The 21613-nt window shown below is 40.9% G+C and overlaps 2 protein-coding genes across 2 annotated transcripts; one reads left to right on the forward strand and one right to left on the reverse strand.

The window, feature by feature from the left end:
• The first annotated feature begins 16533 nt into the window (after positions 1-16533).
• LOC104897334 (uncharacterized) lies at positions 16534-17019 on the forward strand. Its single transcript, XM_010684195.1, has one exon. The coding sequence runs from the start codon at positions 16534-16536 to the stop codon at positions 17017-17019; it is 486 nt and encodes a 161-aa protein (XP_010682497.1).
• A 3438-nt stretch (positions 17020-20457) lies between these two features.
• LOC104897328 (uncharacterized) lies at positions 20458-20979 on the reverse strand. Its single transcript, XM_010684188.1, has one exon. It carries the CDS (start codon positions 20977-20979, stop codon positions 20458-20460), a length of 522 nt encoding a protein of 173 aa, XP_010682490.1.
• Between the last annotated feature and the right edge of the window lie 634 nt (positions 20980-21613).

A 21613-nucleotide genomic window follows, 5' to 3' on the forward strand; every position in this document is an offset into this window, starting at 1 on the left:
TAGATAAGAAATACTTGCTATTAGTTAAAAATTAAAGAATTGAAATGTTATGAGTTAGTCAGAGGCGATTTATCTTTATTGATCCTAATGTTGATAGGAAGTTGTTAATTCTTAAATCATATCCATGTTATCAACTAGAGTAGTAGTTGGAGTTCATTGTTAAATTTAAGTAAAGAATAATGCAGCTAAGAAATTATAAAGGTATAAGTTAATTAAATGAGAATTATTTATCTAAACTCGAATAATGCATTGGTTTTGTCAGAGTACTTAAGTAAAGTAGGAAAGGAATTAACTAAGTGTTAATTTATCAAGATTATTAGAAGGTGTGAATAACTCATTGAGTCCATTAGTGAGCTTAATATGTAGATATCCGAGTTAATGTGATAAGGAAATACCCTATAAACGGATTAATATAGTAAAGTTAGAACACCTATTTGGAGTTACTAAAAGGGAATTAAGATGTTCATTTCCTTTGATAATACTTACCAAGTAAATCTAGTACTTTATTAAACTACTTTTGTTTTAGTGAAATGTTCTAAAGTAAAGTATTAGTTACTTCTTTGTTAAATGACTAAGAGTGGAGTTAATTAAAGTCCACTTATAGATTCAATTTGATTGACTCTTGGATAAAGGATATTAGTTAGTTGGATATGGAAATAGTTTTAAACAGGATTGACTAATCATTGTTAATGATGTGGAGACTATTAGAGTTAGTTTGCCTAGTTATGTATTGAATCATTGAGGGTGTCTTTAATGAAGGATCTCAGTTTATTGACTACAAATGGAGTAATACAATAAGTAATATTTTTAAATTAGTATCACTAAGCTAAGTTAATACCTGACATTACTTAAGTAAGTGCAGGTTTGTGCATTACTTTGAAGTCGTCTGAGTTATATAATTAAATGACTTCTAATTAGAAATGAGGTTGACTCGCTCTATTAAGTAGGAATATTGTTGGAGTTAAGGCTTGAAAAGCCTTAGATTCTTTTATTCTATTGTCCCACATTGCTTGTGGGAGGGAATGCCTCCTTGTTTTTCTATTCCCTCCCTCCTTCCTATTATTGAGTTGGTACTTGAGATGCTTTTGTGGTTGGATATCATGTTTGGTTTAGGCTTGCTATCACACAAGCGCGCGCGCCGCTTGCCCGGACCGGGCCAGGGCCATGGGCATTGGGCTTTGGGAAATAAACTTAACTTAAATAACTTTTTGGACACGGGCTGAGCGCGTGTGTGACCGTTGGAGATTTGTAACATTTTGACCGTTACAGGATCGATGGAAATCTCTTAATATCCTTCCATTTACTGCCTTCAAGTTTTTGGCATGATTTTCTCCTGTAAAATCAGTGCTTCTGATTATTTTCACACACAAAAAAAATCCTCTTCTCTTCCTTCTCTTGTCTCTTTTTCCTGGGTTTCGTGCTTCTCTCCAACGTCTACTCTGCCAGTGGTGGTAGTTTATACTGTTGTGTAAACCTTGGGGAGCTTTCCGGCCAGATCGATTACCACCATTGTCGGGCCGTAATTGCTTTTAAGTTAGTGGTCTCTGTTATGGCTGATTTTTTTACAGGTTGACATTGACGCAAGGATGCGATGACTCGATGACATGACGACGTATGGCAGAGTGACGAAGAAATTCAGACCCGAAGACGTAGCAGGCAACGTGGGATTTGAAGCTAGAGCATTAAATAAGAAACAGTCCGGCTAAATAAGGGAAGAGTTTAACAAACCATAAATTCAACCGTTGAGGAGCGTGAGTCAAGACGTTGGAGCATAAGTGAAGGAGATCGCCGTGATTTAAGCATGGAAATCAATGTAATAATGAGTAGATTTATTATTGTATTCGTTGGGAGAAAGCCAAAGAAAAGAGAAGGCATATAAAAGAGAGAGAGAGGTCATTTTCATGTTTTTTACGCAACATTGTGAGAAAGACACTAGGGTAAATTAAGCATTCTTGTAAACGACACTCAGTCACGAAGAAAGATAGTGAACAACATTAGTTTGGTGGATCTCTAACCACCCGCGGTTTTTTACCCACCTTCATTGGGGTTTTCGGCGTCACCATTTTTGTTTGTTCATCCCCTTAGACTCCCCTTTGCATTCTTTCATCGCATCGACTTTAACACTATCTGGTTGACACGTCCCACAAACTTCAATTTCATCGTTAGTGATAAATTTTAGCATAAACAATTTGGCGCCCACCGTGGGGCATAACCAGACCATCTACTATTCAAAATTCGTCAAATGGGAGAAACACCTAACCTCGAGGAAATGCAAAGGCAGTACGAGCAAATGAGAGCAGAGATGCTCGAAATGAGGCAAGCTAACGAGCGTCTAACTACCGACTTTACGACATCGCAGGAGAGGATCCATAAATTGCAAGAGGAGTTAGCATCGTCCAAGGCCTCGAAAGCCCGGCGTCGAGAAAATCTGAACGACATCCCTTTTATGGGGAATCTCTCTGAGTCGGATGATGAAGAACTTGAAGATGACGAAGAGCCCAAGGACGAAGAGCCCTTGAACAATGAAGAGAACGACCAAGGTAGAGGAGAAGCAAATCTTATGACAAAGCGTCTGACTCAAATCAAAAAGCAGAACAAGCGCTTGATGAAGCTCATGTCCCAGCTCCTCGGAGCCCCAACACCAGGCATTGTGGAACACCCCGACGGCTACGCAGAGTCACCGTTCGTTGATAGGATCTCAAGAGCCGTGCTCCCCAAAAAGCTTAACCTGCTTACCTTAGCTGCTACTTACGATGGTTCAACCGACCCGGGCGAGCACGTCGCGCAATACAAACAACGGATGTGGCAAGCGTCAACTCCCTGCATTTGGTAGAGGCATGCATGTGCAAGTCGTTCGGAGCCACGCTCACCGGTCCCGCTCTCAAGTGGTTGGGATCTCTCAAGCCAGGAAGCATTGGCAATTTCTCCACCCTCGTCAATAAGTTCTATGAGAAGTTTGAAGGCAGTTGCAGCCTGGAAAAGGAAACGAGCGACCTATATGGCGTCGTGCAGGGACCCAAAGAATCTGTTCACGATTATTATAATCGCTTTAACAAAGAAATGATTAGCATTAAAAATCTTGATACTAAGACTGCTATTGAATGTTTCAGGAAAGGACTAATCTTGCGATCGAAGCTATACAATCGTCTGACGAAGTACCCGTGCCAGACGTTCGAGGAAGTCAAGTCGCGAGCATTAGCACAGATGAGGTTGGAGGAAGACGACGCCATCCTCAACACCATATCCACCCGACACGTGCCGGATACTCCCGCTGATCGGAAGGCCTTCGTCCCTAAGAAGAACAACTAGAGAAGTCACCCCTACAGCCGTTCAAACCAGGTAAACAATGTTATTGACATTGTCGAAAGTGCAGGTAACAGCGCAAGGACGGAGTCGCCAACCTTCCCTGCTTTAGACTCCTACGGATTCTCCGTCGACGTCGGAGGCGTTGTGAATGCCTTATCTAGAATCAGAGCGCCAGTTCGTTGGCCGAAGAAGAGCGACCGTCCGGAGGCGCAAAAAGATCAGTCAAAATGGTGTCAGTTCCATCATGATCATGGTCATAAGACGGAGGAGTGCATTGCGTTGCCACATGAAGTTGCGTTCATGCTCAATAAGGGGCATCTTAAGGACCTTTTGAGCGACAAAGGTAAAGCGTCATTTGGAAGAAATACCGCGCAATCCGACCCTCCTGCGTCGCCCGCACATGTAAAGGTAATTAACGTCATCTCTGGTGGATCGATGTATGTGGACTAACGTATTCCGCAGCCAAAAGGCTAGCAAGAGAGGGTACCCCCTCGTCCGCCGTTTATAAATCTTGCAGGTCAGCCGAGGAGCGCAAGCTCGAAGCGATGGCGATAACCTTTGATGACGACGACGTCTGCAACGTGGAGCATCATGACGGATTAGTCATATCCCTGACTGTCAGCAACTGCCTGTTGAAGCGAGTGTTGGTCGATGGGGGCAGCTCAGCCAACATCATATTCAAAAGTGCCCTCGAAGGTATGGGTCTGTGTGATAAAGATATTACTAAAAAATCTACTGTTTTTAGTAGGTTTCAGTGGAGAGGCTCAACATACTGTCGGGGAGATCACGCTGCCAACGCTAGCCAAAGGCGTCAACCTCCCAACTAGGTTCAACGTTGTGGATTGCCCGTCAGCGTACAACATCATTCTCGGTACCCCATGGATACATAAGATGAAGGCCGTCCCTTCAACCTATCATCAGTCATTGAAGTTTCCTACCAAATTGGGGTCCAAGAAATAAAGGGCGAGCATATGTCTGCAAGGGAATGCTATAGTTCGTCGCTCAAGCCCCCAAAAGCAGCAATCTAGCAATTAAAGGATGGGTCAGCGCCCGACGCGCCCAGCGAGCAGGACGTGGATGAAGTGATGCTCGATCCATCCATACCCGATCGCGTCGTTTGAATCGGAGCGACATTGTCACAAGAGATACGAGGTCAGTTAATTGATTTTTTGAAAGCTAACCAAGATTGCTTTGCTTGGTCCCATGAAGACATGACAGGCATCAGTCCTGATGTTATCACGCATAAACTCAACGTCGACCCCGCTCACAAGTTTGCTCCTGAAAGGAACCAAGTCATCAATGACGAGGTCCAGAAATTGATCGATACCGGGAAGATCCGCGAAGTAAAATACCCAGATTGGTTAGCTAACATCGTGGTGGTCAGCAAAAAGAACGAAAAGTGGAGAGTCTGCATCGACTCACAGACCAAACAAAGATGTCCTAAGGATCCATTTCCTCTCCCTCATATAGATGCAATGGTCGACGCGACGGCGGTCACGAGTTTTAACGTTCATGCACGCGTATTCCGGGTACAACCAAATATTGATGCATCCGGACGACCAGGAAAAGACCGCGTTTGTTACTGGTAAAGGTATATATTGTTACAAGGTTATGCCTTTTGGTTTGAAAAATGCAGGTGCCACGTATCAGCGACTAGTTAATCAAATGTTTAAAGATCAACTGGGTGACCCATGGAAGTGTACATCGATGATATGCTCGTCAAATCCAAGCAAGCAGGCGATCACATTCAACATCTGTCGGAGGCTTTCGACGTATTACGAAGGTATGGCATGAAATTAAATCCTACTAAGTGCACCTTTGGAGTGTCCGCAGGAAAATTTTTAGGATACGTCATGACGCAACGAGGAATTGAGGCCAGCCAAGATCAAATAAAAGCCATCATCAACATTCAGTCCCCATGAAGCATCAAGGAAGTGCAAAAGTGGACCGGTCGCGTGGCCGCGCTAAATCGTTTCATATCCTGGTCATCTATGAAGTGTCATATATTTTATGACGTCCTGAGAAAGAACAAGGGCTTTGAGTGGACGCAACAACATGAAGACGCGCTGCAAAGACTAAAAAGCTACTTAGCGTCGCCGCCATTGCTGTCAAAGCCGAATATCGGGGAAACGTTGCAGCTCTATCTCGCGGTAAGTAACGTGTCCGTCAGCGCTGTCCTGACGCGGGAAGCGGAGAGCCAGCAGCTACCAATTTACTATGTTAGTAAGTCTCTGCTAAACGCGGAGACCAGGTATCTTCATTAGAAAAACTCATTTTAGCCATAGTCGTAGCTGTTAAGAAACTTAGGCATTATTTCGAAACGCATACTGTAGTCGTTATGACTAATTATCTTATCAAGTCTGTCTTGCGACATCCGAAATTGACAGGTCGCATGAGCAAGTGGGCAATAACACTCAGCGCGTACGACATCCAGTTTCATCCAAGGACTGCTGTCAAGTCACAGGCTTTGGCAGATTTTGTGGCAGACTTTAGCCCAGAGCTAGAAAAGCTCGCAGACGACGAAGTCGCAAGGATTAACAAAGTGGACGACGACTATTGGATATTGTTCGTTGATGGATCTTCTAATTTTCGTGGGGCAGGTCTAGGCATTGTGCTAAAGTCACCACAAGGGGGCAAGATAGTACGAGCCATTTTCTGTGAATTTAGAGCGACGAATAACGAAGCCGAGGACGAGGTGCTCATAGTCGGAATGACGTTAGCAGAAGACATGGGAGCGAAAGCATTGAAAGTCTTCAGCGATTCACTGCTAATAGTCAGCCAAGTCAAAGGCGAATTCGCTGTAAAAGACTCTAAAATGGCCATGTATTTGGAAATAGCTCAGAGTAAAAGTAAAGTGTTTAATTCGTTTGATATTTTGCACATACATAGGGATCAAAATACACAAGCGGATGCATTGGCCAACCTCGGATCTTCTTTAAGGGACGTTTCGTTTACGTCCTTCCCTATTGTTCATTTGACAAACCCTGCTATCGCTAGGAGTATTGGGGACGCTGTCGCAACCGCGACCGACCAGCCTCAAGACAGTCGTGGGGTCGTCAATAATGTAAACAATCCCGCACCAGGAAGCGACCCTGACGACGAGGAAGTAAGTGTCAGTTGGAGAAAACCATTTTATGATTTCGTTGCTAATGATGTACTCCCAACAGATAAGGCGGAAGCACGCAGAATTCGATTCAAGGCATCGCGATACGTCCTCATTCAGGGAGTACTCTTCAAAAGGTCTGCCGCAGGCCTCTACCTACGTTGTTTGGAAAAGGAGCAGTGGGGGCAAGTCCTGAAGGACATGCATGACGACACCTGTGGGAATCATTCAGGAGGGCGCAGCTTGTCTAATAGAGTATTGCGCATGGGCTATTATTGGCCAACAATGAGGAAGGAGGCAATAAGGTATGTCGCCAAATGTGATAGTTGTCAACGATATGCAGGTATGACGCACAAACCTTGTGAACCTTTGCATCCTACTCTAACACCTTGGCCTTTCATGAATTGGGGCATGGACATAGTTGGTAAATTACCTCCAGCTCCAGGTCAGAAGGTCTTTATGTTGGCACTAACTGACTATTTTTCTAAGTGGATTGAGGCAGGTTCTTTTCAACAGGTACGTGATAAGGAAGTGATTTCCTTTATATACATAACATCATTTGCAGATTTGGCGTCCCGTCCGAGATAGTATGCGACAACGGGTCGCAGTTCATTAGCAACGAAACAAGACGCTTCTGCGATGAGTGGGGTATAGCGTTGCTAACGTCAACGCCAAGATACCCGCAAGCCAATGGACAGGCTGAATCCAGCAACAAAACGATCATTGACTCTTTGAAGAGGCGGCTCACAGCTAAGAAAGGTAAATAGGCGGAGGCGTTGCCTTCCATCCTATGGGCTAATCACACGACACCACGCAACGCCGCCGGACAAACTCCGTTCTCATTAGTTTATGGTTGCGAGGCTGTCTTGCCGACGGAGGTGAGCGTCCCGACTGCGAGGTGTAGCCTAGCGACGGAGCGACGGAACCGCGACGAGTTGATTAACGACCTAGATACCATTGAGGAATTGTGCGACGCAGCGCTGGTGCGCATGGCAGCACAGCAAATAGTAGCGAGAAGCTTCAACAAAAACGTCCAAGCCAAGTCCTTCGTCGAAGGAGATTGGGTCCTAAGGAAAGTGTTCCAAAACACACAAGAGGCTAACGCTGGCAAGCTAGGCCAGAAGTGGGAAGGACCATACCAAATCAGTAAAGTAGTAGGCCATGGAGCCTACCAATTGGTCCGACATGACGGAAGCTCTGTACCTCGCAGCTGGAATGCCACGCACCTCAAACGATACTACTTTTAAAAGCCAAGTGGCGAGCTTTGTTTTTATTTTCAGTCTAAAAAAAAAACAACATATATATACATAGAGAAGTAGATTGGTTGGTAATGTTATAATGATTGGGTCGCTAGGTGTTAGCGACCATAGTGTTCTCTCACTGGGTACTTGTTGAAGTTGCAGGCAAATTGTCCCCATTCAACTCATGAACGTCCCGACGATTTCCACCATTGCCTCAGCCGACGCAACGACAGGGGCACAGTCATTTTTAAAATCATAGCATTGGTGACATTTCAGCCATCCCCCTGACGGGCACATGTAAGTTTTATGTATTTCCTATGTGTATTCTAAAATCTTTTCCAAACAGGCACGTCTGAACGACCAATTGACGACTTTTTTAAGTCCAAACGATACGTCTATGACAATTATGACTTTATTAACCAAACGATACGTCCGCATGACTAATTATGACTCTTATTAAGTCCAAACGATTTGTCCGAGCGACCAAAGAAACGTCGGAATAACGACCAGGACACATGCATGTGACACACAGCAGAGACATAAAATTATCTATGTTAAAAATTCAAAAGCAACGAAGTAAATGGTCACCACCATAGGCGACCCAAAAAGTTAGACGATAGAAGTTTAAAAAGTTATGGTCACCCCATAGGTGACCCAAAAGTTAATACAAACAGTCACTCCCTTGAGTGACTTAAAACACAGTTTGATTAAAAAAGTTTAAAACGATAAGAGGCATGACATAAGGGACTAGGAGATTAAACGTCAGGGACCTTCTCAGCTTCCTTCTCCTCTGACGCTTTCAGCTGGCAAGACAGTGGCTGGGGCTTCCTTCTCAGTCTCAGGGTCAGGGGCACATCTGACGCTATGAACCCAGCACAAGACGGGGCTTTTCATCAACCTTTGATGAAGAATCCGCCGTCGCAGCTAAGTCCTCCTCATCCATAAGATCTTTCATTGACCCCATGAATTGGATGTATAGGTCGATGTCCTTTTGCGGCGTCCATGATGCTGTCTTCTTCATCAGGAACTGGTACATCAGCTTCGCCCTGACCCTAGTCGTCACCTCAGCTCGAGCATGTCCAGCTCGTTCTTCTGTGCGTCGACGCTCGCTTGGAGCGTCGAGATCTCATGACGAGAAGACTCCTCCAACCTAGTCGCCCTCTGCCTTTCTCTTCAGCTCCTCCCCATTCTTCTGCAAAGACTTTTCATGTCTTCCATGGCCTTCTTGCAGGACTCCACCTCGTCGCTTTTGGACTTCCCGTCCAACTCAGCCTTCTCCATTCTCTGCTTCATGGTCAGATGACCCTTCAGCACAGAGGAGATCACCCTCTTAGCCATCAGGAGATGTTGAGAAGACTGCACAAAAAATATATGATACGGTCATTTAGAGAGTCACAGTTATGTCATAAGAAGGCATAATGTCTGAAAAAGGAGTCGGAAGTTTATACCTGAAATAGGAGTTCCAGCCCATCCGACATCATGCGAGGAAGATATGTTCCTTGATCCTTTCCATTGCGCTAGGAAAGAGGAACCTGCTGCTTCAGGCCATATGGACCTTCCAACGACATGAAGTCACTTGGGACGGTCACAGAGTAGGAAGGCCCGCTCTTGTCTGGAGGGGCCAGGAAATCAGTTTTGCGCGTCTTAGACGCGACGTCGTGTTCATCGTCCAAATGGACGACGACCGCCGTGTCCTTCTTTGCTGACGCTGACGACAGGGACGTGCGTCAGCAGAAGATTCCCTCTTACGTTTGCGCAGCATCTCAGCTAGCGCTGACCGTCCAAGCTCCCCTAGGACGCGACTGTGATGAACCTGTCCAAGAGTACCAGAGTTATAACGCAAGGACCTTCCTTAGAGAATCCTACTTAAAAATAAAAGACAGGTGGACTAACCAGATGCCATAGATGAACAACTATCTTGAGAAGCAAAAAGAACCCTTCTGAACTGCCTGTCGTCCTCTGACACCTTCAGAAACTTGTCACAGAGACTCTGAGACTCGTCGCGATGCGACAATAGTTTTGGATTAAGACCTGCAGTAGAAACGATGTAAGAATGGTGTTAACGACACGTCGCGAACTTAGAAAAACTGGAAATAAACACACCTTCGGTATTCAGCCACCAACCAGAGAGCCCCGGCTTCCCCTAGCGACGACCTCTTCACAAAAACAAACCTGTTCTTCCAACCCCTGTGTTTGATTGAATTCCCCCGACCAGAGGTTCTAACCTCGCTTTTGCATGTAGGCTATCCTTTTTTTGCTTTAACCCTAATTTCTAGTGCAACAGTAGGTCGTGAAGGGTGAAGGCCTCTTTCCATGACGCTGTCACCCTGTCGATGACACTAAGAATCCTCCAGACTTGGGGCATAATTTGCCAGGACTGATCTGGTAAATCTGCATAAGTCCCTTGCCAGGGGGGTGAAGGGAAGCCTAAGACCTATTTTGAAAGGGTATTCATAAAGCACTGCCCATTTTTGGGGATACGACTCTGGGGGTTTGTCAGGTTCAGCATTCCTAATGACAGTACTCTGAGGCAAATTTCCCAAGTCTAAAAATCTTAAAAGGTCCTCTTCTGACATCGTTGACAGTTCATCCTCATTTTCTACCCTTAATTCTACAGCTTTCTCTTTTCCTTTCAATTTTTCTTGGTTTTTCACAAAAGTCCTAATGCTGCGTCTACTCGGAGCCATGAGAATGGTAGAAGAAGAGAAAATAGAGCGAATCAAAGGAAAAAATGAGCGAGAAAGTACGAAATTACCTGGTGTCAGCGATCGATTTTCCGGTGGAGAGAATTAAGAGAGTTAAGGAAGTTGCCTTACTTAAAGAGAGAAAGATTTGATGAAATTGGAAGTGAGGATTGAGTTGTTTAAAATCCGCCTTAGTTATTTATGCCAACTAAAAGTAATCATGACAATGGGACCAACGGTTATAATTAAAACGACAATTTAAACAAAAAACTACCTTTTTGCAGTTGGCGACTCTTGAACTGCCAAAGATAAACCGCTCGAAGGGATTTCCTTTCCTTCCCTATGTCCCCTTCGGGATATTTTCTAAAAACTGACAAGTGCAAAGATTTGGCTTATGGTTTTTTGATCTCCTAACGATTTAGACAAAGCTTCTTTGTTAATTTAAGGAAATTTTTTACAATTGTCTCATGGGCTTTGCGTTACCCCGATTTCAACAATTGGGGGCAGACTGTTATGGCTGAATTTTTTACAGGTTGACATTGACGCAAGGACGCGATGACTCGATGACATGACGACGTATGGCACAGTGACGAAGAAATTCAGACCCGAAGACGTAGCAGGCAACGTGGGATTTGAAGCTAGAGCATTAAGTAAGTAACGGTCCGGCTAAATAAGGGAAGAGTTTAACAAGCCATAAATTCAGCCGTTGAGGAGCGTGAGTCAAGACGTTGGAGCATAAGTGAAGGAGATCGACGTGATTTAAGCATGGAAATCAATGTAATAATGAGTAGATTTATTATTGTATTCGTTGGGAAAAAGCCAAAGAAAAAAGAAGGCATATAAAAGAGAGAGAGAGGTCATTTTCATGTTTTTTACGCAACATTGTGAGAAAGACACTAGGGTAAACTAAGCATTCTTGTAAACGACACTCAGTCACGAAGAAAGATAGTGAACAACATTAGTTTGGTGGATCTCGAACCACCCGCGGTTTTTTACCCATCTTCATTGGGGTTTTCCGCGTCACCATTTTTGTGTGCTCATCCCCTTTGACTCCCCTTTGCATTCATTCGTCACATCGACTTTAACACTATCTGGTTGACACGTCCCACAAACTTCAATTTCATTGTTAGTGATAAATTTTAGCATAAACAGTCTCCTACCACGACACAGCCTTGAAATCTTTGTTTTTCTGCCATTGCGTTCTGTCAGTTTATAACAATTTGAAAGCAATTAATTTAATTCGCAATGGCTGAAAGTTCAACCAAATCCATGACTCATCAGTCCAAACTTGAGTCCTTTGACGGAAATAATTATAAACGATGGGCTCAAAAACTGCTCATGTTCTTTGAACAGTTAGACATCGATTATGTTCTGTTTAAGGACTGTCCTACTGTTATTACTGCTTCAGGTGATTCATCTTCTTCTCCTTCTGCTAATGGTATTAAGGAGAATGAGGACCAAATTTTAGAATATGAAAATATAATAAACTGTTCGTTTCCATCTCCTTAATCTGATGAAAAATAATCTGTTTGATTTATTCATGGTGAATAAGTCCTCTATACTGATTTGGGAGGCCCTTGAGAAAAAATATGGGGCTGATGATGCTGGGAAACAAAAATATGTTGCCGGAAAGTGGCTGGCTTTCCAGATGTTTGATGACAAACCTGTCATCGACCGAGTTCATGTCTATGAAAATCGGTGTGATGATGTTATAAATGAAGACATGAAAATTTGTGAAGTTTTTCAGGCTAATGTATTGCTGAAAAAATTTCCTTCTTCCTGGAGGGAGTTCCGTAACAATCTTAAGCATAGGAAAGAGTTCTTGTCTCTTTAGGAACTAATCAGTCATATGAGGATTGAAAAGGCAAACCGGATCAAGGATAATCAGGACTTGGTTCTTGTCAATGCTACCAAAGCTAATCTGGTGGAATCTGCTGCTGCTTCATTAGGTTTTGATAAGTTTAAAGGTAAAGGTAAGAAGGTCATCAATAAAGGTAAGAAGCAAGGGAAATTCAACAAACCGAATGGTAAGATTCAAAAGAGGAATGTCCTTTAGTATGTATGCGGTAAGTCTGATCATAAGGCTTATCAATGTCCTCAACGCCAAGGGTCTGTCCAAAAGGAAACTCCTCAGGGTAACCTTTGTTGTATTTGATGATGTTATTGCTACTGTGGTTGTTGAAGCAAACCTGATCGAGAACAGTTCTAATTGAATTCTGGACACCGGGGCTTCAAGGCATTTCTGTTTTAACAAGGAGCTGCTCCATGATTTCCAGGATGTAACAAAAGGTGAGTGCGTCTACATGGGCAATGCAGCAACTGCTGGAGTGCTTGGACAAGGAAAGGTCACTCTAAAACTTACCTCTGGAAAAACCCTCTCCCTTTCAAATGTCTTGTATGTTCCTACTATGCGTCGTAACCTAGTGTCTGGTGCCTTGTTAAACAAAGTTGGTTTGGAAATTGTTTTTGAGGCTGACAAGGTTGTAATGGCTCGAGGTGGGGAGTTTATGGGGAAAGGGTATTTAAGTGGGGGTTTATTTATTTTGAATGTTGCTTCTTCTATTGTTCCTACTATTGATAAAATTGTTTGTGGTTCTGCTTATATATTGCCGAGTATTTAAATTTATGGCATGGTAGATTAGGACAAATGTGAATGTTGCTTCTATTAAGAGACTAAGGACCTTAGCTTTAATTCCTAATCTGTCCTCAACAGAGTTTTGTAAGTGTCCAGTTTGTGCTGAAGCAAAATTTACTAAGAAACCTTGCAAAATCGTGATTCAAAGGACCACCCAACTTCTAGAATTTGTTCATACGGACTTAGCTGATTTTCAGAACACTAGAAGTAGAGGAGGAAAATTCTGGTACATTTCCTTTGTTGATGATTACTCGAGGTTCACTAAGTTATACCTTCGTAAGGCCAAAAGTGAGGCAGGGGAAGCTTTTATAAAGTATAAGGTTGAGGTAGAAAACCAACTTGATAGGAAAATCAAGAGGGTTAGGTCTGATAGGGGTAGAGAGTATGAGAACTCCTCTGTGAATGACCATTGTGAGAAATTGGGTATCATTCATGAACTTAGTGCTCCTTATGTACCTCAACAAAATGGTATAGCCCAACGGAAAAATAGGTCCTTGAGAAAAAATGATGAATGTTATGCTTGTAAGTTATGGGTTGCGTGATGAAATGTGGGGATTGCGTCGGATTTGGGTCCGACGACACAGGTCTCGACGCAGATGACCTAAAAATGATCTGTGTCGTATGCGAATATGACGCAAATTAATTAGCTATTTGCGTCGCACGTTGTATACGGTGCGACGCAGATGGCTCTCCCCAGCCCAAAGCTTCAGAGGGTAATGTGCATGGCACATCGCCTAGGGTGCGACGCAGATGAGTGATTTGCGTCACACCTTGGGCTACGTGCGACGCAAATTGCATTTTTTTAAAAAAATATTTTTTTTTAAGAGGAAAAAAAATAATTTTATGAACTAAGAACGAGGCTGTTGCAAACGCAATAAAGATTTTGGTTTCGTCACAAAAAAAAACGTAGATTTGTAATAATAAATTTCAGAAAATAAAGAAAGAGAGATTATTACATAAAAAAGAATACATAAATTACAGAAAATCAAATTGTATACAACTCCACAACAATTATATTCATTCCATTTATTGCTTTAATTACAAATTGTATACATATTTGCTTAAATTAAATTTAAATAATCAAACATCATCTCTATATTTGATCCCTCACGTCATCAGCTTCGACATTTGATGAAGAATTCTCCTTCATTTTAGTTTCAGGTACTTCAACACATAAGAGCATCTACAATGGTTTAGTTTTAGCTTGGTCTAGCAAATAGTAAAACTAGTTTTACTTGGTTTTGTTGTTGGAGAACTTGACTCTTTGGCTTGGTTGGTCTAGAAATCCAGACCATATGAGCATGGGATGGAGTGCACAAGAGGTATCACGGTGTGACGCGTGGCGAAGGAGCTCTGAAAAAAAATGGTGGCCCAGTTCAAAACGCAGCACTTTGAAGGAAAGGGAGAAAGAGAAACCGAGCATATTCATCAAAACGCTGCTTTAAAGCAGCACGCTGGCACAAAATGTTTAATGGCTGTCAGTGGCCCTGACGCGCGTTAGAGGCCCACTGAACAGCTTGTGGAAGCGTGACACGCGTTTGCTGTCAATGCAACATTATCTTTTGCAATCTGATTTTTAATTTTGTAAAGGTTATATTATAATGTTATAATTTGTAACGTTAATAAAAAAAAATCAGCTTATTATTTTTTTTAAAAAATTACACCAACGGCTATAAAATATTTTTATCTATAAATTGAGTCCAAATTTCATATATTTTACCAAACTTCTTCCCAACTTATTTTTTTCTAATTTCTTTCTTACCTAATATCACTTATATTAAGCTAATATTATGGATTCAAATAATCCTAATTACTCCCAAACTAATCCAAACCACCCACAAAATTCCCAAAATAATTTCCAAATCGATCCAAGTGTGCTACAAAATCCGGAATTTCAAAGAATGTTTATGTTTTTTCAAAGCCAATGGAATAACCAAAATTCTCAACAAGTTACACAAGAATCTCCACAAAGTTCTAATCATCTATCCCAACAACAAGTTCAACCATCTTTTCCTATATCCCAACATATGTCACAACAACATGAACAACCTAACGAAAAGGACGATGTGAACGAAATCCAATTACAAGAAATTTAAAACACTCCTTCTTCAAAAAAAGTCACAACACCAAAGTTTCCATGGAGTGCAGATGAAGACCATGCACTCATTTCGGCATATCTAGAGTGCGGAGGAGATGTGTTGAAGGGAACCGACCAAAATGGTGACGGTTTTTGGGGTTCGGTATTTGAGAGGGTTGAAGAGTCACGACGACTCAATCCAACTTTACATCAAAGGACATTCAGAGCTATTACTAGTCGTTGGAAAAAAATACGAGATTGAATGCATGGGTCGGGATATATACCGAGGCGAAAAGGAAGAAGGGGTCCGGCTGCAATGACGAAGACGTCCTGACTGAAGCCCATGAGATGTGGATAAAAGTCCATGGGCCCCGATTTACATTGGAGCATGCATGGAATGTTCTGAAACACTACGACAAATGGACAGATGGCACCCAATTGAGTGGCGGGAGCTCAAAACGGTCTGGTCCAGATGAAGGTGTGAGCTCAAAACCTCCTGACAGCGTCAAGAAAGTTAAGAGTAGGAGAAAAGCCCCAATATCCAGTTCTACATCTCCATCCTCTTTGGAAATTACGGGGAGGATTAATGTGGGAGAGGACTTACTTCAATATCAAAAGGAGCGTGATGCTTTGAGAGAATCAACGAAAGAGGAAGATAGAAATTTCAAAATTCGGAATATATTAATGGCTAAGTCTTCTCTTGATCCGGATGAGAGAGAGATGTATGAAAAACTTAAGCTACAATTTAAGGACAAATATGTTTAGTTAGTGTTCATGTTTTTAATTGTTTTATTTTGCAATTTAGTTGTATCGTAATTTTTAAATATGAATATGTACGTTTGATTATGAATGTATCATTATCATTATCGTTATAATTATTTATTACCATATCATCATCATCATCGTTATTATTATTATTATTATTATTATTATTATTATTATTATTATTATTATTATTATTATTATTATTATTATTATTATTATTATTATTATTATTATTATATATTATTATTATTATTTATTATATTATATTATATATTATTATTATTATTATTATTATATTATTATTATTATTATTATATTATTATTATTATTATTATTATTATTATTATTATTATTATTATTATTATTATTATTATTATTATTATTATTATTATTATTATTATTATTATTATTGCATTGAATTGTCTAATCACCTGATATTGAATTATGTCACAAATAGTACTGCATTGATATGTCAACTCACCTGACTTTAAATAGTATGATGCATAGTGCCGCATTGAATTGTCTACTCCTACATTGCATTGAATTGTCTGCTTCTATATTGCATTGATATGTCTAATCTGTAAATGAATTATTATGTACATATGATGAATTTTTCCTATATAATGTAGCATAACTTCAACAATAAAATCACAACTCCATTCACTGTTCCTCTCAATCTTTTATTTTCTAGAAAGCACCACTTCAATCAACATATCTCCAAAATGAACTATGATTCAAGTTCTTCTAGTTCAGGTTCTGAGTTTTTTAATTACATGGTTCAAGATTACATAGAATGGAGTCAGTCCGTTGATGCTGAGCAACAAAATGAAGAAGAAATTGTACCCCGCACTAGAAATTTTGTGCTTAGGGAACGTGAGGAAGCTCATGAAAGATTGTTTCATGATTATTTCAGCAACGAACCTCTATACCCCGAGAATATTTTTCGTCGTAGGTTTCGTATGCATAAGCATGTTTTCCTTCGTATTGTCGAAGGTGTAACAATTCAAGATGATAAATTCTTTAAGCAAAAACCAGATGCTATTGGAAGGATGGGTGCATCTAAACTACAAAAATGCACAGCGGCTATCAGGATATTGGCATATGGTTCATCCTCTGATGCTGTTGACGAGTACCTGAAAATTGCTTCAAGTACCGCTAGAGAGTGCTTGTCGAAGCGGTTGTTGCTAGATTTGGAGATGAATACTTGAGGAAGGCAAATGCAAATGACATTGAGCGTCTCCTACATGAAGGCGAGCGTCGTGGCTTCCCAGGCATGATGGGAAGCATCGATTGCATGCACTGGAACTGGAAGAATTGTCCTCGGGGCTGGAAAGGAATGTATCAAGGAAGAAGGAAAACAGCAACCATAATCTTAGAAGCGATTGCTTCAAGTGACTTATGAATATGACATGCTTTTTTTGGCACCCCGGGTTCATGCAATGATAAAAACGTATTGCAGAGGTCTCCCGTCCTTGATGATGTCCTACAAGGAAGAGCCCCAGAGATCAACTTCTCGGTGAACGGGACAACTTATAACATGGGTTACTATCTTACTGATGGCATCTACCCGAGATGGTCAACATTCATCCCCGCAATAAAGCCCCCAAACCCCCAAACAAAGACTATTCACACAACATAAAGAAGCTGTTAGAAAAGATGTAGAGCGTGCATTTGGAGTATTGCAAGCTAGATTTGCAATCATTCGTAAACCCGCTCTTGCGTGGGATAAAGACATATTGTGGAAAATAATCATGGCATGTATCATCATGCACAATATGATTGTTGAAGATGAGCGTGATACTTATCAAAATTACCGAGATCCAAATGAATATGATCAGCTTCAAACTCAAATAATGAGGGGTCATCTAACCAAGTCGGAGAAGACTCATTCGTTGTGCACAGCGGAAGACTCGGTGCGCGAAATTTAGGTGCATACATGGAGAGAAGATCTGAGATGCGAGATGCGGAAACTCACATCTCACTAAAAAATAACTTGGTTGAACACATATGGCGTAAGTTTGGGCCTAATCGTCAAGTTGATTAACTAACTTTATTTAATTAATTATGGTTTAAGTTAATTTCAAATTTCATGTATTTGTGTGTTTTAAATTATCTATCTTAGCTTTATGTATCAATCTTTCATGTATTTGTGATTTAAATTATCTATGTTTATGTATCAAATTTCATGTATGCGTGTTTTTTAAAGTATCTATCTTATGTAATGTGTTCGTTATTTTAATTTATAATGTCAAGTTAACGTAATTTAATTTAAAGTAAGCTAATTAACACATATTTACTATAATTTCAAATTAACGCCAATTTAATTTAACGTAAGCTAATTAGCTAATTAGCTTGTAACGTAATTTAATTTATCGTAATTAATTTAACGTAAGCTAATTAGCTTGTAATTAATTTAACGTAATCTAATTAGCTTTTATTAATTTAAATCATCTATTTCTTATACAAAAATTAAACATTGAATATGATGGGGTTTGGTAAAAGTAGGAGACAGAGTATATGGTGGGGTTTGGTAAAAGTAAGAGAGAGAAATGGAAAAACCAAGTAAGACTAACTCACTCATTGTGAGAAAAAAAAGATGAGTTGGTGGGAGTTTTAGTGGGATGTGAGGTGTAAGAAGGAGGGAAGGAGAGAGAATGACAAAACATAAAAACCAAGTAAGACCAACCCACCCCATTGTAGATGCTCTCAAAGTATCAATGCAAGATCTGGGATTGAACTGAAAAAAATGAAAAAACCCAGAATAAACAGATATACAAAATCTGTAAAAAGAAACCCAAATTAAGACAAAAAATCAATATCAAAACCAAAAAAGAGGAGCGAGATGAAAGAACAAAATCAAAATCAACAAATTTGTAAAAAAAACCCAAATAAAAGCCAAAAAATATTCACTCACCAGATCTGTAAAAACCTAATCTGTAAAAAACCCAAATCAAAGTATCATGTGTCGTATGATTCGTTCCTTTGATGTTGTTCTAGTGAGTTCTCCTTATGATTCTAGTATTCATTTGACCAAGAACTTAGGTGAAAGTGTCTCACAAAGTGAACATGCGAAAATCATAGGTAGTTTGATTTACCTCATGAACTGTACTCGACCTGACATAGCTTATGCAGTGAGTAGACTTAGTAGATATACCCATAACCCTAGTAATGAACACTGGATTGCTCTTCATCTTCTTCTCAGATACCTAAAAGGAACTGTTTATTTTTGTCTGCATTACTCTAAATTTCTTGTTGTTCTTCAAGGATTTTTGTGATGCAAATTGGGTATCTGGTAATGATGAGATTAGTTTAACTAGTGGCTATGTGTTCGCCCTTAGTGGTGGTGATATATTGTGGAAGTCTTCGAAGCAGACTTGTATAGCACGTTCCACCATGGAGTCAGAGTTCATTGCCCTCGAGTTGGCAGGGCAAGAAGCTGAATGGTTGAGAAATATGTTGTCTGATGTTCCCTTATGTGGAGGATAGGGTGCACCTGTCTCTCTTCATTGTGATTCTCAAGCAGCCATTGGTGTTGCTAAGAACAGTGTCTACAATGGTAAGAAGAGACACATACGGATCAGCCATGGAGTCGTCAAACAACTCCTAGAAAATGGTGTAATTTCTTTGGACTATGTGAGGTCCGAAAAAAATCTTGCAGACCCCTTTACTAAGGGGTTATCTAGGAGAGTTGTCCTAGAGTCGTCAAGGGGGATGGGCCAAAGCCCATTAGTTGAGCTTTTAAGGTGGATACCCGTTTGAGGTCAAACGAAGCCATAAATTCTTAACTTGCACTACATCTCTCATCCCTATGACGCATGGTAGTGTTTTTTTTATCCATAGCCTATTGGTGGTGCTACTCAGACGCACTTGAAGGATATAAATTGAGAGGTTGAGTTATTGCTCTTAATAGTTCTATATCCCTCCGGGGTGGTGTTCTTGAGAAACACTTGATGGACTACCTACGTAAGTGTGGAGGTTAAGCAGCCTTCTATGAAAGACTGGGTTGTCTTTCTAGAGCACTTATTAGACCCAAGGAATGCACATGGCTATAAAACGCTTGTGATGTATCGCAGAGAATGCACGATCTTAAGGTAGGTATGTGTTGTGGGGGTCTCAACGGAACTCTAGTGAGTTCAAGAGAAATTCACTCACTAGATAGTAAGTTGTTGCCTCATTTCACTATGCATCAATTCAAATCGAAAGATATTGGCGCTTAAGTACTTTCCTTTCCTTACCCAGGAATTTCTATTGCATTTCAGAGCCTTTGTGGGAAATTATTGGAGTCAAGGCTTGAAAAGCCTTAACTTCTTTTATTTTATTGTCCCACATTACTTGTGGGAGGGAATGCCTCCTTGTTTTTTATATTCCCTCTCTCCTTCCTATTATTGAGTTGGTACTTGAGATGCATTTGTGGTTGGATGTCATGTTTGGTTTGGGCTTGCTATCACATGCGCGCGCCCCGCCCACCCGTACCGGGCCAGGGCAATGTGCCTTGGGCTTTGGGCTTTGGGCTGTGGGGAATAAACTTTTTTTTTTTTTTGGTAAGTGAGTAATATATTGCAACCAAAACAAACCACATTACAACCTCAGCTTTCAGACAAGTGAAAGCAAAACCCAGCAGCTAAGACAAGCCTTAGCAGAAAACATTACAAATCCTCAATCCACATTCTATCAACTGAACTACATTTCTTTGGTATCCAACTTTGTAATTTATGTTTAACTATAAACTGTACACTTTTGAAGCTTTTATCTACACTATCTATCATAGCCTCCCAGTAAGCTTGATTCCTGATTCTCCAGATCTGGTAACCAACAGCAGCAATTACAGTAAGCAGCACCTGCCTTCTTATTCTTGTTCCTCTGTATGATCTTTGAGTCCACATGATCCACTGAGGTAATGTCCTTAGTTTGTACTTGTAGCCCAACCATAACATAATCTTAGTCATTAACCTCTGACTATACACACAACTGAACATCAAGTGTTCATGGGTTTCCTTGTACATACCACAAATGCAACATTCATCTTCTTGACTAGCCCCTATCCTATGGAGTTTTTCTCGAGTCTGTAATCTGCCTTGAATGCTGAGCCATATGATGAATTTGTGTTTTGGAATAGACAAACGATTCCAAACCCCTGGAGCCCATCTTAACCTCTGCTGTTCTCCCATTAGCTATTGATAGACCTTATTAATCTTGTATGGAGTATTAATAGGCCATGTGTGAACCTGCAGCTCTTTTAACCCATCTCTAACCTTTCCAAGATACTTCATCACCCAGCTAGCTCCTTGTGGAATTTCATAATCCCACCATCTTTGGTTCTTTATGTACACAGTATGAACCCATTTTATCCACATATCTGACTTATTGATTCCTATATGCCAAACAATCTTTCCCACTGCAGCCTGATTCCATTTGCTGATATTTCTAAACCCCAGCCCCCCATACTTCTTAGCAGTACAAACTCTATCCCACTTTACATACCCTCCCTTGTACTCAGTTGCTTTCCCATGCCACAAAAAGCACCTACACACCATATTGATGTTTTGAATGACTTGATTAGGCAAAATAAAGATCTGGGCTCAATAACTATGAATACTCATCAAGACTGCATTGACTAACTGAGCCCTTCCTGCAAAAGACAAACTCCTAGTACTCCATTGTCTAATTTTAGCCACCATCTTCTCTACTAAGGCCTCACACTCAGCTGCTGTAATTTTCCTTGCAGTGATGGGAACACCTAAGTATTTAAAAGGTAAATTCCCTTGTTCAAAACCTGAGAAATGCTGCATTCTTTCTACATCC

The sequence above is a fragment of the Beta vulgaris genome, chromosome 1 (assembly GCF_026745355.1).
Source record: "Beta vulgaris subsp. vulgaris cultivar EL10 chromosome 1, EL10.2, whole genome shotgun sequence".
Lineage (NCBI taxonomy): Eukaryota > Viridiplantae > Streptophyta > Magnoliopsida > Caryophyllales > Amaranthaceae > Beta > Beta vulgaris.